This window comes from Python bivittatus, unplaced genomic scaffold (genome assembly GCF_059951505.1).
Source record: "Python bivittatus isolate LINGU-HERP-01145 unplaced genomic scaffold, Pbiv_v1 ctg000080_np1212, whole genome shotgun sequence".
Taxonomy (NCBI): domain Eukaryota; kingdom Metazoa; phylum Chordata; class Lepidosauria; order Squamata; family Pythonidae; genus Python; species Python bivittatus.
Genome location: NW_028277035.1, coordinates 43,491,920 through 43,508,192, shown reverse-complemented (window position 1 = coordinate 43,508,192; position 16,273 = coordinate 43,491,920). Strand labels below are relative to the sequence as shown.

Here is a 16,273-nt window from a genome sequence, read left to right as displayed (position 1 = left end):
CACTGCAGAAGCACAATACATGTGCAGAATTCATGAGAAGCTACTAGATTTGACATATACTGATACCTGATAGGTTTCTAGCCCTTACGTTACTCAGTTCAAAGTTTATGTCCCAGCTAGCTCCTTTTCCTTCTCTGTGGCTAGAAGAAGCAGGATAAATTGTGTGACAGGGTAACCATCACAGAAAAGGCAAGAGAAATTATGCAAAATCTGCACAAGTCAATTTTACTTTGTGGCCCTCTCACATCATTCAACTTCTTCAGATGGCTTTTTCTCAGCTTCGAAATACATTGCCCTTAGCACTTCATTTTGCCCTTGATAAAAAATGTAAAAACTGCAGAATCGGAAATGTAACAACCATATTATTTTTTTTTAATCTATCTATATGTTGCCAAAACATAGCTAATTTGGATCCAATTCAAGCTAGGATAATATTCTGAGACTGGGAATCAGAATGTACATGGTAAGAACTGGCTTGTATCTGGTAAAAAGAGATTCTATATAGATCTGGAACTGGAGAATGCTGTTTTCAGTTCTTTTGTCTATGCAAAAATGAATGTTGATCATTTGTGAGAGCTAGGACATTCTGGTTCTTATTTATGCTCTTAAACCAGTTTTAATACTCTTTGTCTTTCCTCTGAGAATTGTAGTTGGACGACTGCTTTCCAGTATTCAGCCTCTTCGTGCACTACAGTCGCCTGGACTCAAATAAATCTATACAGTAGTGCAGATATACTTCATTACAAGAAGTTTCCATCTTTAACTTGACATTTGGATGAAACTGGCAGCCAGTCTCTCAGGTAAAAAGACACAGACTGCCCTCTGATGCCCTTTCAACACTCACCCGTGCTCTTATCCTTGCTGCGCTGTATGATGTGGTCACCTTGGTGCACCCATTCACCATTGCACTTGAAATAAATTTGGGTGGCAGGCACAGCCTTGCATGCCAATGTCACAGGTTTGTTTTTGACAATATAAACATCCTCGGGTTCTAGCAGGAAATGAGGGAGCAGGTCAGAGCCAGAGCCAGGCACAGGAATGGGCACGGTGGCACTTTGCTGAGCATCTGTGTGGGGTGAAAGAAACAAGATGGTTAGAAACCGGTGTAGTGGCAACGACATTTCAGCTGGCCCTGTGAAGAACCAGAGTTACATCCTGACTGGAGGGAGTTCGTGGTCTTTGTGGGATTTACTCGGAAGCACTGATGACTAGAGTATTGCTTAGCATTCCTCACAACAAGACACTAGAGAAAGCTCTGAATATGAAGACAGTGGATCAGATAAAGGGCTCCATATTTGTTATAGCATTGCATCATCCCTCTATGAAGGGTAAAAAAAGAAAAGAAAAAAGACAAGTGTAAGACGGTGCTGATGTTTAGTAGTGTGCTTTTCCAAGATCACACAGTTCTTTATTTCAATACTCAAGTTCAGTTTGCACAGTGTCCTTCCTCCACCAGGCCCACAAGCCTCTAAAATCAAAGTTCTTCTGTGAAATGTAAGGTTTCACCTCTTTTTCAATGTCATCAAAATGAACAGCAGCTCTTTAGAGATCTTGGATAAATTACACACTGAACTGGTCTGTAAGAAAAATAAAAGCCACTGCAGCAACAGCCTGTGGTCATACTGTTGCTGCCTCAGCAAATACAGGTGATCACACTCTTAAAACAGCCCCCCTCCACCATATATGCATCCAGCTATCACAGACAGCAAGGGTCAGTAGACATTCATGTCAGGGTTAGTTATGTCACATGTCGACATCCTTCATTTGTGATATTTACCAGTAATTCTTAATGGGAAGGGTAAAAAATACTTTTGAAGGGCTAAACTGAAGAGATGTACAATGCATTTTGAGATGTACCAACAGAGTCATCATATATGATCACTGAACATTACCTGCTTATCATGCATACTAGAGATGGTGTAACAGCTATAATAATTTGGTTATGTTTATGGTTTTATTTACTCCCTTGGCACAGAAATTATTGGATATGCTGTCTGGTACATTTCAGTGATTATAACTACTGATATGGATACTTGGCAGCAATACTTTCCTAGCAGGTATGCTGCTGGTACGGTTCTGTAAAAATAAGTTTATGGATACAAAGTCTTAGAACAGTAAGACTCGTTAATATGACCTACAGTCACCTTTTATCCCATCCTATCTCATAGCTTCACTGATGTACTTGACAGCTGACTCTTAGGATCTTCCTGAATGAAGCTGGAGTTTCTTCTTCATGGTCTAAGACACTATTGTTGTGATGTGTGGAGAAAAATGCTGTCTCCATCCCTGTGCCTTAGATTCAACTTTTTACTTCTAGAAATTTAAAGTTCCCCCGGTTATAGGCTGAAACCAAGCCACAGATGTCATTCACACTGATTTGGATATGATGAGTTACAACCACTGCTTTGGTTATGATGAGATGCAGCCATCTTATTAAAGATGATCACATTCCTTCCAACTGATATAAATATTTATTAGATAAAAATAGTTATACTGATTCTCTACTTGCCATAGGCTTTTTTTGGTCTGGAATACTGGAACCTATCAAAATAAACTGCATTTTGTAGTCATTGCTGGGCTCTTCAAATAACACAAGAGTCACTATGAGTGATTTATAAATAAATAAATATGCAAAATTTCTCATGCACAACTAATGCAACTTCACTCAGATTTGGTGGTTAATCTGCTTACCACTAATAGAGTTGAGATGCTATGATTCAAACTTGTTGATTGCCACCTAAACTAAAATATTAATTTAGCTTATGTCCCTATATTTAGTTAGTTAATTTACCGAAATTTATAACCACTTATTCTTCCACTTCTACCTGGCTTACAACATAGGAGATTAAACATCAATAAAATCATAAAATCCATCCATATGCCCAATATATAATAATGAAAACTATTAACAATCATAAACAAACCAAAATGAGTCGAAATGCCTGGTAAAAGAAAACTCTTTTCATCTTCCAAACATCATCAGAGTAGGTCACCTCTAATCTTGGGGGGGGGACAGCTGTTCCAGAGACAGGGGACTACTACTGAGAAAGTCAGTCTCTGTGTGCCAGCCCCCCACCTCTCTCCACCCCCATTGCTTTCAGGGTGGGCACTTGAAGCTTCCTCTCCCTATTGGACTGAGTAGGCCAGGAAGACTCTGCATGAAGAAGGCAGCCCAGAAGGCAAAAGGGCCACAGCTGGAAGGGGCTTTACAAGTAATCACCAGCACCTTGAATTGGGTCCAGAAGCCTACTGGCAATCAGGGCAGATCTTGAAGCACAAGAGTTATTCTTCTAAATAGGCTAATGCCGATCAGTAAACACGCCACTGCGTTCTCAGCAGCCCCGTGTAAAACAACTTGCAGTAGTCATTTGCCCACCCAGTGAATTCTAGTGGGACCTACTGTTAAGTAGACATATGGGATTATACTATTAAATTCTTTGGCCACAATTCTATATTTTCTTCCCGGTGTTTCTGGCATGCAGAACGCCAGTCAGGGATAGAGCAAAACCACAAATGGTGCTCCCCCCACTTCCCAGCAGCCCCAACCAGCAGGGCCAATAGTGAGGGGAGGGAGAAGCTGTGCTGCGGCTGTAGTGGGAGGTTCCCAGGGCCTAGAGAATATAATTTCAGATTTTTCAAAAAGTGCAGTAAATACTGACAACGTTTTTAGAGTCAACCCTGAATTAATGAAAGCAAAAATGATAACCTGCCAATTATATTTCGAAACTACGGCAGCAACCAGCAGGCATATTAAGAAAATGGGTAATAATAACGCTATTCCAGAGATACAATTACGTACGATAAACAGTCGTCTCCCTCCGCCCCCTCCGTCATTTACAACCGGGCGAAGTTAGTTTTCTGCATCTCGTTGCTGCCATCTCCTGGCCGTCCGGAATTTTGCAGCCCACCTGAGCCAAAGGGAGTTCCTGGCCGCCCGTTCTCTCCCCAGGCCCCTTCTTCGGCGAGTCGACACCTTTCGGCGCCCCCTCCGCCAAGCGCGCACGGCCAGGACCGCTGACAACAGGCTCCCGCTCCCTGCCCGGCCTCCGCTGGGGCTAATCCATCACAGCAGGAAATGCTGCACGGCGCGCGCCCAGTGAACCTGCGCCGATCCCTCATGTCTGCATTTAACTGCTAATGAAAAAGAAATGTAGTGTGACCAATAAGGGACATAGCTCACTTCTCCGGGGGCCTCGTCTCGTCATGCCACGCTGCACTGATCCCGCTCGCTCTCTGCCCCCACTTTTCCGCCTCCTGCTAGGCCTGCCGTCTCGGCAGGGCAGCGCCGCGTGCTGCACCTGGCGGGGCTGAGCGCCGTCCCGTCCGGGCTGCCTGGGACGGTGCGATAAAGGCGGGAGAATTCACAGCAACTCTGCCCACCGCGAACGCGCCAACTAGCCTTGGGAAGAGGTTGCTTCGACGCCTAGAGAAGGGGAGGGGAGTATTTTGACGGCTAAAGCGACACGCAGACACTGGCCCTGCAGGCGGCCGAGTGCCAGCGTCCCTCCGGCTTCTCGAGCCACAACATCCGTTTTCCTGCCAAACCCCCGCAGCTGGTGCTTCTTGTCGACTTCAGCAGCGGGTGCTACGAGAGCTTCTGTCTGCTTCATATTTAAATAGCCTCCCCCCCTCCGCCCTGCCACCCGTCTCTACTGTCACTGCTTCTCACGTTCCCAGCAGTCGGAAAACTTGACCTAGCAGAACGCAAGGCTCCCGTATCATCCAATAAATTTAAATAAATAAATATACTGCAGTGGTAATTATATACCGCTGTTGCATGGAACAATGCAGTGCAAGACTGCACTCAATACTTAAAGGCCCCAGAAACCCAGCCTTCTTTGCCTCTTGTTCCATTACCCAAAAGCAGGTGACTCTGTTAGTATCTTCTATGCATAACCCGTTCAACTGTCATGACTAGTTCTGACTTTTTCTTGTAAGGATAAATAAAAACAGAGCAATCAGAATTTGTTGTTTCTTTGTTTAGCACTCTCTCAAAGAAGCCCAAAGTAGGGTAAAAAAAGAATAGAATAAAACAAAAGCACTTTGTATAACGATTAACAATAACACAATTTGGCAGGGAAGAAAACAATTAAAAAAGCATACAAAATGCAACAATTAAAACATAATTCATTTTTAAAAGGCAGCCTTGTCCTGAAAGTGCTCGGATGAATAAGTGTGTCTTCAGAGGGCATTCAAAACTAAATCGGGTTGGGCTGAGCTGGGGGATGCTTCATAATCTGGGCACCAACATCAAGAATGCCTTACCCCTAGCTACAGCACTATCAGGCAAACAGGTTCATTGGACCATGAGCTGGGTCTTGGTGTCCAAGCTGGGTGGTATTGGGCAAACCAGGTTTTTAAGTAGCTGCATAATCATTTTTGCCTGATAATGCTTAGAGCCCTCTGTCCGGGAGCTCTCAGCTGCTCCCCTTCGATGGGACTGCAGCAGTTTTCCACACTATGGTGGAGTATTCTTCCAACCATATGTACAGGACTGATAGTGAAGATCTTTCCTCTTGATGTCTATATGGCACTTACTTTTTTCCCCCTCCCTTTGTGGTGATCAGCACCTTTATATGAGGGGAAACCAATAGAAACCAGCTAATCTTTTTTGCAAGGCTGAAGCCTTAGTCCTGAACAGGGTATCTCCTAGCCCCATTTGGCCTTTAAAAAATGGTCAGAGATGTGATTATAGATTTCCTACCATCATATCTACTTTGGAAAAACCAGGACTACGTCCACATTCAGGGTCTAAGCATATTGTGTGACCCTGGGCCAGGGCCTCTCCATCACAGAGTTATAAAAATTAAAGATTAGAAAGAACTGGTGGGCCACCATGAGTTTCTGGGAAGAAGGACAAAATAAAAATGTAATGGGCAAAACAAGCACAAATGCTTATGTCATCCATATTTGTAAATGCTTTATGAAGTTAACCTTTTTTATTTCAAGTGTGCACATTAGAAGCTGAGGTTTAGAAACAATGACTTCTTTAGGAACATGCAGACAATCCACAGTGGAGAGGGATCTTAAAGCTACTTCAGGCCTGCCAATCCAGGTCTGATATTGTTCTAGATCTGCAAGCTGAAATGAAAGTAAACAATAACTCAATCAGTAGTTATAATTGCTGGTTAACACTGCTCTCTTATTAAGTGGCTGGCTGATTTTTCTGCAGTGATGGAAGGCAGAATTTCTAGCCCAGGAGAACAGGAAATGGAGGGAGAATAAAGATAGCAAAGACGAAGGTTCAGAGGTCACTCCACCTTTTGTGGTCACAAAGATTTAAAGATTAGCCAACATCTGTGAGTGAAGAGTTCCAGCATCACTATGTATAATTTAACCTGCACGCAAGTGTGCTATCATCATCTTCTCTGTGGCCAATCTGATGAAAAAGAACTTGGAAGATTAGCTTTCATCTCCTCAGTCTGCTTGGTAAACAAAGTGAGTGTAAGATCTGCATTCATGGTGAAACCCCTTTGGCCCCGACTTTCTCTTTAGCAGTAGTGAGTCCACAGTAGCAGGAGCACATAGCGAATATCAGAGCCAATGTGTCTTTTAGATTTGTATCTTCGGCACTGATTGGATTTGAACTTATTCATTTCTGAAGCCATATTTTTGCTCTAGCGTGTTGCTGTCATACAGAGTACTATTTGCTCAGCTGCCAGATTGAAGAGAAAGAAACATTAAAGACGGCTTTTTCTTCTAGTGATGAATGGCTGTAGGTTTGTTTATTAAAATGTAAGCAGCTATGCATTTAAAAGAAAGGACACTATTTTTTCATTATCCCCCTCTAGAAAGATGCTTTGATCCTGCACAAGACTATTTAATCACTTTGCTTCCGACCAATGGATGACGGAGCTCACAGGCATGTCGCTCCCCACCCGAAAGCTGGCTGTTGTCAGAACAATCCTAGGGCAAGCATATCACACTTTGCTAAAAATATGTGAATGTTGCTTATAGTTGTTTTTGTAGTTGCATACACTATTTTAATGCTGCATACAGGTGGTGAGTCAGCTAGAGACATGATTTAATTTGGAGTGGGGAAGCTATGACCAATCCAATTATGAAAATAAAAATAAATAATACAAGTGCACTCTTCTACTGGAACATCCTAGTTCTGTTTTCCTCTCAGACGTGGTCTCTACAACTCTCTGGTGAGTTTCCATGTCAAGATGCACACAAGACATGTAAAGTGACTGCACGCATTATCATAAAAGAGAAGTGGAAGGATCAATTTCCTGCCGATAGTTCCATTATTATCTCTTTCCGGTCCTTCATTGGCTCTGGCTACTGAAATATGATTGAAGAGTGCAGTCGCAAGGCAATGCCACTGCAGTGTTCAAAATAAAGGTTCAGCGATACTTTTGGCTTGGTCGGGAGCAAGAGTTGCTGTTCTCCATTAAAAGTCCAGAGGCCCCTACTCCCTGATACTTAAGCCTCCCTTACAAAGCAACCCTGCAGGGAACCTGGTTTAAACCAGATCAGACGGTTTGCCCATGTAGCTCCATCCTGCTGACTTTGTCTGCAATGGTGCAGGAGCTAGTCCCCACCACTGGCCATCACAGTGCTGGCCCAAGATATTTGGCTCCTTGAAGTAGAGCCCAAATGCCATCCTCTTCTCCCCACAAAAGCCAATACTTGAAAAAGACCTGTAATGCTATTCTCATGTAGTAATTCCTGCTTCCCCTTCTCTCTCTCTCTCTCTCTCATTTATTTTTCCTCACCATTCCCAGAGCTGTTGCCTAAGGTAGCCCACTTCTCCTGCAAACCCTACTCTCTGGAGATTGAAACCAGAAGTGTCCGTCTGCAGAGCAGGCTGCCACAGGCCCACGTGATGGGCAAAGACTTCATCTGCCACAAAGTCCTGAAGGGATGCCATTACAACCCAAGAGCTGATGGATGCTGTTGCTTAGCTTTTCAGAGGTGTGGAATGATTAATCTTCCTAAGTGAATTCTCCCAGGGTGATGGAGAGTGAAAGTCCCAAGGGAGATAACAGCCTAGGAACGGGATAGAAGGCTGAAGCTCCCTCCCTCCCCCCACCAGCCTCAGGGACTGGGTTCTCCCTCCAGAAACAGCTAATAAAGCGGAGTCCTAAATAAGCATTTGATTAACAAATGCTAAAGCGGCAATTGTGTCACTGCACGGAGCTGTAATTGCTGCTGATAATTGTCTGCTTAGAATTTAATAAGCAATTAAACAGAATGGAATGCAGGGGAATTAAAGCTGAGCATGCTCCCTGCCTGTTCCCCGCCCACCTGCACACTGTCTACCTGCTCCCCACATATCCTGTTCCCCACATGTTCCACACCCACCAGCTTGCCTTCCAACAGCTCCTCATGCAAACTGCCCTCACATGCAACCTTCCCACATTCTCTCCTTATGCCAGAATTCTTACATGCTCCAGAAGTTATTGGAAAGCTAACAGTAGAGTGATTTCCTCACATCCTTGTCAAGCTTCCAATATTTTCTAGCCACCTACACACTTCCTCCAGGTTTCCCATGCCAGACTTCTCACATGCCCAATGCAAATATCTCTGATTCACCAGCCTGTTTCTCAGTGCATTTCTCCCACCAGTCTGCCCATATGTTCCAGAAACCTCTTTATGCGCAAACATCTTTAAAGCTCCTCAGGTGAAGACATTTTGGTTCTTGTTCCTTTTTTGCCTGGCAAAAAAATATTTTGCTAACCAGTGAACTTTGTGCAATATTCATCGGCTTATTTTGGCTGTCTCAGACTTTTTTCCCTGCCAAATGAGTTAGAGTTAGGGTTAGGGTTGGCAGTTACCTCTGCAAGTTTATGTACCCATGCCGTAATCACAGCAAGAATTTCGCACCAATCAATTATGTCTATGGCAAGCAAAAACTTTTTGGGCGTGAGATTTCAGCACTCGTGGTAGACAAAAAAAGGAACAAGATCCGGCATTCTTTCCAAGCCCAACTTTTAAGTCTACCTTTCTTAGGCATCTGGTCTCACAGTCTTTCTGCAGCTTCCCATAACTCTGACTCAGCAAATATGAGGTACAGGTTTTCGTCTGATCTCCACACGGATGTCTGACTTACATTATGTTTTACAGGTATTCTTAATAATCATTTAACTATGCCTGATTAGAGTGTAGGATCAGACTGGAAAGACTTGGGTTCAAATTAGTGATGGGCAAACTAACTTCATTACATATAGAGAACCACAGAGATGATCTTGGGGAAAATATGTGGAGACTGGTAGAAAAACATTAATTAAGCCTGGGAAGGAAAGAAGGCATTATTTAATTAAAGTGACCCTGCCTCAACTTTCTTTGGTATAAGAAGCTACTGTCAGGCTTTCAAGATTTTGCTGCTACAGACCATATCAATAAAGTAGAGTTTTTGTGGAGTCTGTGGAAACTCTGACTTGGCCAACCTCAAAGGGCTAACATCCATTTTGAAAGCCTGACTGCATTTTCCCTTCCCTCCCTCTTATACCAAAGAGAGTCAAGGTGGAGTCACTTAAGTTTCTTGCCAATGCATTCTTTCTTGCCTAGGATTAATTCATGTTTTGCTAACAGCCTCTGCATACCTTCTTCAAGGCCATCTCTATGGTTCTCTACATTACAGTATGGAACCTAAGCTGCAGACAAGCCCAGAGCTCAGCAGTGATGTAGTCAGGGAAGAGCTCTCCTGTATTACCAAGTTCTGATGCAACGGTGAGCTTACATTTATGACCGTCACCAACACACATCCAGCAAATGGATTAATCAGAGCAAGATACTCTTCTTCCAGCCCAAGCATCACATCATGTCTCCTAATACACCATTTTCTGATTGGCTATTGTGCTGGTGATTAAATCACTCTATGCATATACAAACTATGATCATTTTTATTATTTTCAATGAGCAAGAAGTAATAATAAGAAACATCTTGGATGTTTGTGCAAAGATTGCTCAAGCACAACTACATACACTTATCCAGGCATAGAAAAGAGAAATGCAATCATAACCATCCTCCTGTGACAAAAAAGGTACAATTTTGTTGAATCAAAGTCAGGATTTGAAATACAAATAGGAATTACCAAATGTGGTAGATCTTATGTATATATTATATACTGGCTCTAATACATTTTGATGGCATCATTGAGTTAATCTAGCTTATTGTTATGATCCAAAGAGTAGCATACAAGACCAACAGACCAACACATATATACTCAATGTTTATAATTCTAGAATACCTTTATAGCCCTAGAACCTCAAAAAAAAAAGTTTAAAAATAGGATAGAGATCTTTTACAGATCTTGGACAACTTAAATTTTGGTCTACTGCAGGTGAAGCATGAAGCAGTGGCACATTGCTGGAGGTGTCCAACCTTTGGTCTGGTGGGAGATAGGAAGTATAACATTCAGACTCTTTGCCTGGAAAATACCTTAAGAGGGACAAAACCAGTGTGTCATAAATATGTTTACAAAATGGGGAGAATAGGAGAACATTATTCACTGTTTTCATTTCACCAGTTCCACAACTTTGCTTTAATGCTATTTTTTGTTAATGTTTGCCTATCATTAGCACTCAGGAAAGAACACTGAATCAAGCTAGCATAAAAACCCTGTGATGCTTCAGCACTGTGATATAGGAAGGGTAGATGGTGAAGCCAAAGCTATTCTTAACCACCCTTGCCACATATGACTGGGCCCCGAATTCCTATTCCTTTGCACATCTGAATCCCAGATACATTATCTGATTGTTCTTGTGGCCTTTTCAAAACCCAGCACTGTAATGAATCCTCAAGTTCATAGACAATAGATATGGAATTTTAATTCCAGGATTCTCTTCTGTGTAGATTTAAATTTGTCTTCTGGAATTAAAGAGGTAAGGCAGCCAGTCTGAAGTTTTAGCCACAGATTAAAGAGCCAGACCTATGCTTCCACTGAAATTAGACATTTCCCCAATCATAGTACTGCATCTGACACACATCTGGAACTCCAGGAATCAAAAGGAAGATTTGAACCTTGTATAGCATCTGAGAGGGGCATCTTAAGCAGTTCAGAACTCAAGGATAAGTTGATTGAGATCTTTGATAAATCCCTAACCCTCATCATAACCTGCTTCATAGATTGTTGTAAAAATAAAATAGGGGAAACTCTATAGACTGCTTTATGCCCCTTGGAGGAAAGAGGTGTGTGTGTGCGAGAGAGAGACAGAGAGAGAGAGAATACATTGCTAGAATGAGAATTTACTATAAGTATGATAAAGTGACTGAATTATCTCTTTAATTTTTTAAATCAGAGGTAATAATCACAAAAATATAAACATGCACATGCCCTTAAATTCCTATTGCCATACAACTGCCCTGCTGTATCAGATTCAGTTCAGTTCAGTTCAGTTCAGCTCAGATTCATCTAGTCCCTGGTCTTGCCTAAGCAGTGGAAAGCTGAAGATGGTTTTCACAAAATCTGTTTCTTTTAAAGCTGAATGAACAACTGTTTTCAGCCCACGGTCAGCAGCCTCCTTTGAAGGTATTCTGAGAAGGTGTGGGGCACTTAAAAAAAATTAATCTGATGTCATTTGATGGTATTTATTTGCACTTAAATTAAATTAGTTATTTTAAATATAAATTAAATATAGTTAATATGATTACTCTCCAATAATTCATTTAACTATTTTTTTCTTTCTATCAGATTAGAAGTCATGATTAGCAACAACCTCTGGAGATCTCCAAGGACTTCACCAAAGGTTTGGGGAGAGGCCGTATCTGGCCAGGGGGTCTCAGCTTGAGCACCTCTCTGCTGACTTTATGGACACGTTGATGTTGTTTTCTTGGCATCAGTAAAGGTTTGCCATTGCCTTCTTCCAGGATGTTTTTTTTTTTTCCATTTCCCAGTCTAATCGGCAGCCCTGGGCGATAGGCAGGTCCCACCCCACTTCATTTTTCAGGGTCCTCCAAGGTACTAAAGCCTAACACAAACCAGAAGCAAACAGCCATTTCTCATTACACAAAAGCATGGTTCACAGGAACAGAATGTAATGATTCACTAGCCTTCCTCTCTTCAGCTCCCTGATTTCCAGTCACCTCTCTTTCATCCCATTCTGTTCCAAGTAGAACACAACTGGCTTCTGGCACCTGATGGCAGAAACAACACCTGAATGAGCCAATCTGTATAAATATGCTAACATTTGTTTTAGTTGTGCTTCCTTGGGCCAGAATTTGGAAGCAGAAGGGGTGAAGAAGGGGTTGCTGGCAATCATAATCTTTCTGAGAGTGAGCTGAGTCCATTGTCAGAATGATGCTCCTACTACACAGCTGAGCCCCACAGATCCAACTGAGCAGCCACCTCGCAGGCATTCAGCCTTGCATTAGCTTTGCAAAAAGAGGAAGCTTTTGCTTTCTTTGATTTCCACAATTACAGGAAATCAGCATCCTGCATCTCCTCCAAGTGGGGAGATTGATTAGAAAGGAAGGAACTCCTTGCAATGAAAAAGGGCTAAGTGTTCAGTGTTATGGCCTGAATTTCTGGAGGAGGACACCGATTTACACTTGAAAATATCATCCAAACTTCCCACTGAAAGTGCAAAAACCCAGGGTTACTTGAGTGATGTATGCCAAAAGGTTGAGAGTTGTTTATTAAACCTTTTGACAGCAGCAAAAATCGCCCCAGTGAAGGCAAGGAAGTCTATTTGCCACAGAACAGCAGACAGTAGGAAATTATGGAGACGCAGAAACGAGCATCTGATGTTCATCAGGAAGGGAAAGAAAGAGACAGATTAAATATAGAATCATCTGTGAGTAAGTGGAAATTATTTTTGAACTGCTGGAATAATATACAAAGGGCAGATTCAGTCTCAAAACCACACATTCATTTTCTTCTCATCATGAAGAGTAGCCATGCAGTTCAATCCCCACTGTAGCTCCCCTGTCCTTAATGCTTCATTAGACCTTCAGTTCCAGAGAGAATCACATTTCTAGCTTAGCTCAGGCAGCTTAGCTACAGTGACCCATTCTCTGATAGCCACTTACCAGGATGAATGCAATGTCCTTTATTTTGGGGTGTCCTTGAAAACAACCCAGATATTACAACTGTTGCAAAACGCAGCCAACAGGATGCTGCTTGGAATAGCTGTAGTGCACCACGATGTCACTAACCCTGAGAGTGTGGCATTAGTTGCCTAGTTATTTTTCAGCCAGATTCAAGGTGTTGCAGGCTGTTCCACAATAGAGATGTACAAATTTGGGGTGTGTGTGTGTGCAAGGACCTATGGCTAAAAACTAGTGGGATAGTGGGTAGGGCTGTTTTATTTTATTGACATTTAAAGTTGATTAAAATTAATATGCTTACCCTCCAACCATGTATATAATAATTTTTAAATTAATTTTTGAGGATTCTGAGGGCCACTTAACACTTCAAAGACTGTATGTGATCCTTGACCTATGTGACTTGGGACCCAGATGGCTGAACAAATCTCTTTCTCTGCCAGCCTGAAAACCTGCAGAGAGGGTTGGTTAAGGATTAAGGGCCTTCTACTTTTTTTTAATAGTAGTTTTATTAAAAAATACTATTAAAAATATAAAAATAATACAAAGATAGATAGAGATAGAGACAGAGATCGGCAGATACTCTCAAAATTAACTTCTGAGTCCATCGTTCAAAAATACCCTTCAATATGTCCAATGTTAAAATATTTTGCTCCATTCTGTATTAGTAAGTCAAATTTAACTGTTCTTCTCCTTTAATTGTAATCTTTAGTTCATTCTGGTTCCCTCTAGTGCCCAACCTTCAGAGTCTCATCCTATGATTTTTTTAAAGAGAATTTAAAACAAAAGCATTTTCCCACAGGTTGGATTCTTATAATTAATTCCAAAGTCTTATTTCAAATCTATCTGGTCTGTTTGTAACTTTCCAAAATAAAAATTCTAATCACCCCTTTGCTGTTTATTCCAAAAGAAAAAAAGTTAAATCCTTAAATTTGTATTTGAAACTACTTTCACTAAGGATTGAAGGAAATTCATCCAGTGCTGTAAAACTTGTCGATCCAAAGATTCCTAATAGCTGAAAAGCTGAAAGGCAGTTAACAAGCAATTTCTGAAAGTGATTAGAAAAGGAAGTATGTGAACCCAGTGCCCTTTTGAAAGGCGCCAACTGTGGTTTGAGCAAAAAGATGACTATTCCCTGGTCTCCTGGAGCTCTACCCCCGGAGACTGCTGTCTTGCGGTCTCCTTGTGAGGAGCAGCTGTCTGGAGTACTTGTGGGCGATCTCAAGTCCTCTTCTTGTCCGGAGAGGAATTACGAAGAGCCACTGTACTCGCCGGCACTTCATTCCGCCATGGTCATCAGCTCTGCTTTTAGCGGACCGATCTTCAGTTCGCCACTTCTTCCCTGGAAGTCCAGATTAAGGACCTTCTTAATAGTGTTGCCCCCACTTTCTTTTCAAAAGCGGGCTCAACTTGGTTAAGGTTTTGGTCCCGGATTAGGACTAGGACTCTTTGGTTTGTCTGGACAATTATGAATGACTGTTAGTACCCACTGTCATGAATGTAGCTGGATTTACTGTTGAGAGTTTGTTTCTTTGCTGACTATATTGGAGTTTTTGATATTTATTATAGGATTTTAATATTGGCTGTTTTATACTATTGTAAATTATCCTGGATTATTTTTATAAAGGCTGACATGTAGAATGTATTCAAATGAAACAAAGAATCATAGAATGTATGAGATAAAAAGGACATTATTGGTTATCAAGCCCAACCCTCAACTCTGCACAAAAATTCACTAAACCAGAGGTTCCCAAACTTTCCCAGTTCACAGCACCCTTAGTAATTTTTTCACAGCACCCCTAGCGGTTCCCAGACTATGCACCCAGTGCCCCAGGGCACTGCAGCAAGCTCACTAACAGTTCTGTCTATTAAGTAAGAAAATATCCTGGAGCACCGGAGTTCACCTGGAGCACCAGAGCACACAATTTTGGAACTATGGCACCAAATTATTCCTAATAAGTGGCCATCAAGATCAGATTTGAATCCTCCAGAGTTTTCATTGGCATATCCACCACTTCCAGGCAGACTGTTCCTCTGTTTAAAAGCTCTTACCATCAGGAAATTCCTTGTAATATTCAGCCTGACTCTGCTTTTCTTTTTTAAATCAACCTGTTGGTCCCTATCCTGCCCTTAGCCTGAGCAAAGAAAAGTTCTGCTCCCTGTTTCATATATTAGCCTCATAATCTCCTCAGTGTTTTTATAACCTAAACAAGCTCCTTCAACCATTTCTCACAGGACTTGTTTTCTAGAATCCTTGTCATTCTGGTAATGCTCCCCTGATCTTGCTTGAGCTTTTCCATGGCCCTTTAAACGACAGTGCCAAGAAATGGACACAGAAGTCCAAGTGTGGACTGTGATGAGCCTGCTCTCCACCATAATTTTAATTTAATGCAATTTATTAAATTTGTAAGGTTGCTCACTTCAAAACAACTGGGTGGCATACAATATTAGAAACAAATAAAAAACAATTATTATCAAAAATATGAAATGATTCAGCAGGCTTGACACACCCCCACAACAACAAGAGTACTCTCGAGGATACCACCATCCAGGTTAACGCAAGGCCCAGGTTTTTGAATAAAGTCATAGTGCGGGCTACACAAATCTCAGGCGATATGCTGTTCCAGAAGGCTGGAACAGGGAGAACCTCACCAGGTCTTCACATATTTATGTGTCCATGCAAATACACAAGCAAAAGAGTTTGTACTTGTTTTGCTGATAAGGAGTTGAGAGTAGGGGTTACCTGGAACGTTCTCATAGGAGACAGAGGGGCTGCAGTTAAGCTGGCATCAGTGTCAGGTGCCATGCTGGCATTAGAGGTGGAATTTTAACTCTCAGAGAGGATTTGGGGAAGGAGAAACATGGAGAGAAGATTAGAAGTAGAGCTGATGGCAGGAGCTAAAAGGCTGGAATGGACTGAGACAGCATCTAGTCTTGGAGCTAAGTAGTTAGTTTTAGTAAAACCCAATATGGGTTGGTAAACCTGAATTAGATATGTTTATGGACAGTGGGAAGAATGCCAGAAATAATTGTTTGGGCACTATCTGAAGACGAAGGCATCATGGCACCTTTTCATACCATGCAGAAAGTAGACATGAAGATGATAGAAGATAAGAAGATCAAAGGGTTGCCAGTGTGATTGATGTCAGCCAATATAACCTCAAGCCCTTTCTTAACTCTGAATAGAAATAGTTCTAGTATTTAGAAAGGTACATACAAGCTAGGCGCATACTACTGTATACATGTGCTACAGCTATATCATAACTAGCTAAGAGTTAT

General features: G+C 41.8%; 1 protein-coding gene across 1 annotated transcript in view; it reads right to left on the bottom strand.

The window, feature by feature from the left end:
• Positions 1-16,273, bottom strand: part of UNC5A (unc-5 netrin receptor A) — an 88,777-nt gene that overhangs the window by 20,900 nt on the left and 51,604 nt on the right. The window contains exon 2 of the mRNA XM_007427344.3: positions 845-1,066. Within this exon, the coding sequence (XP_007427406.1) occupies positions 845-1,066 (222 nt within the window). The remainder of the gene's footprint in view (positions 1-844; positions 1,067-16,273) is intronic.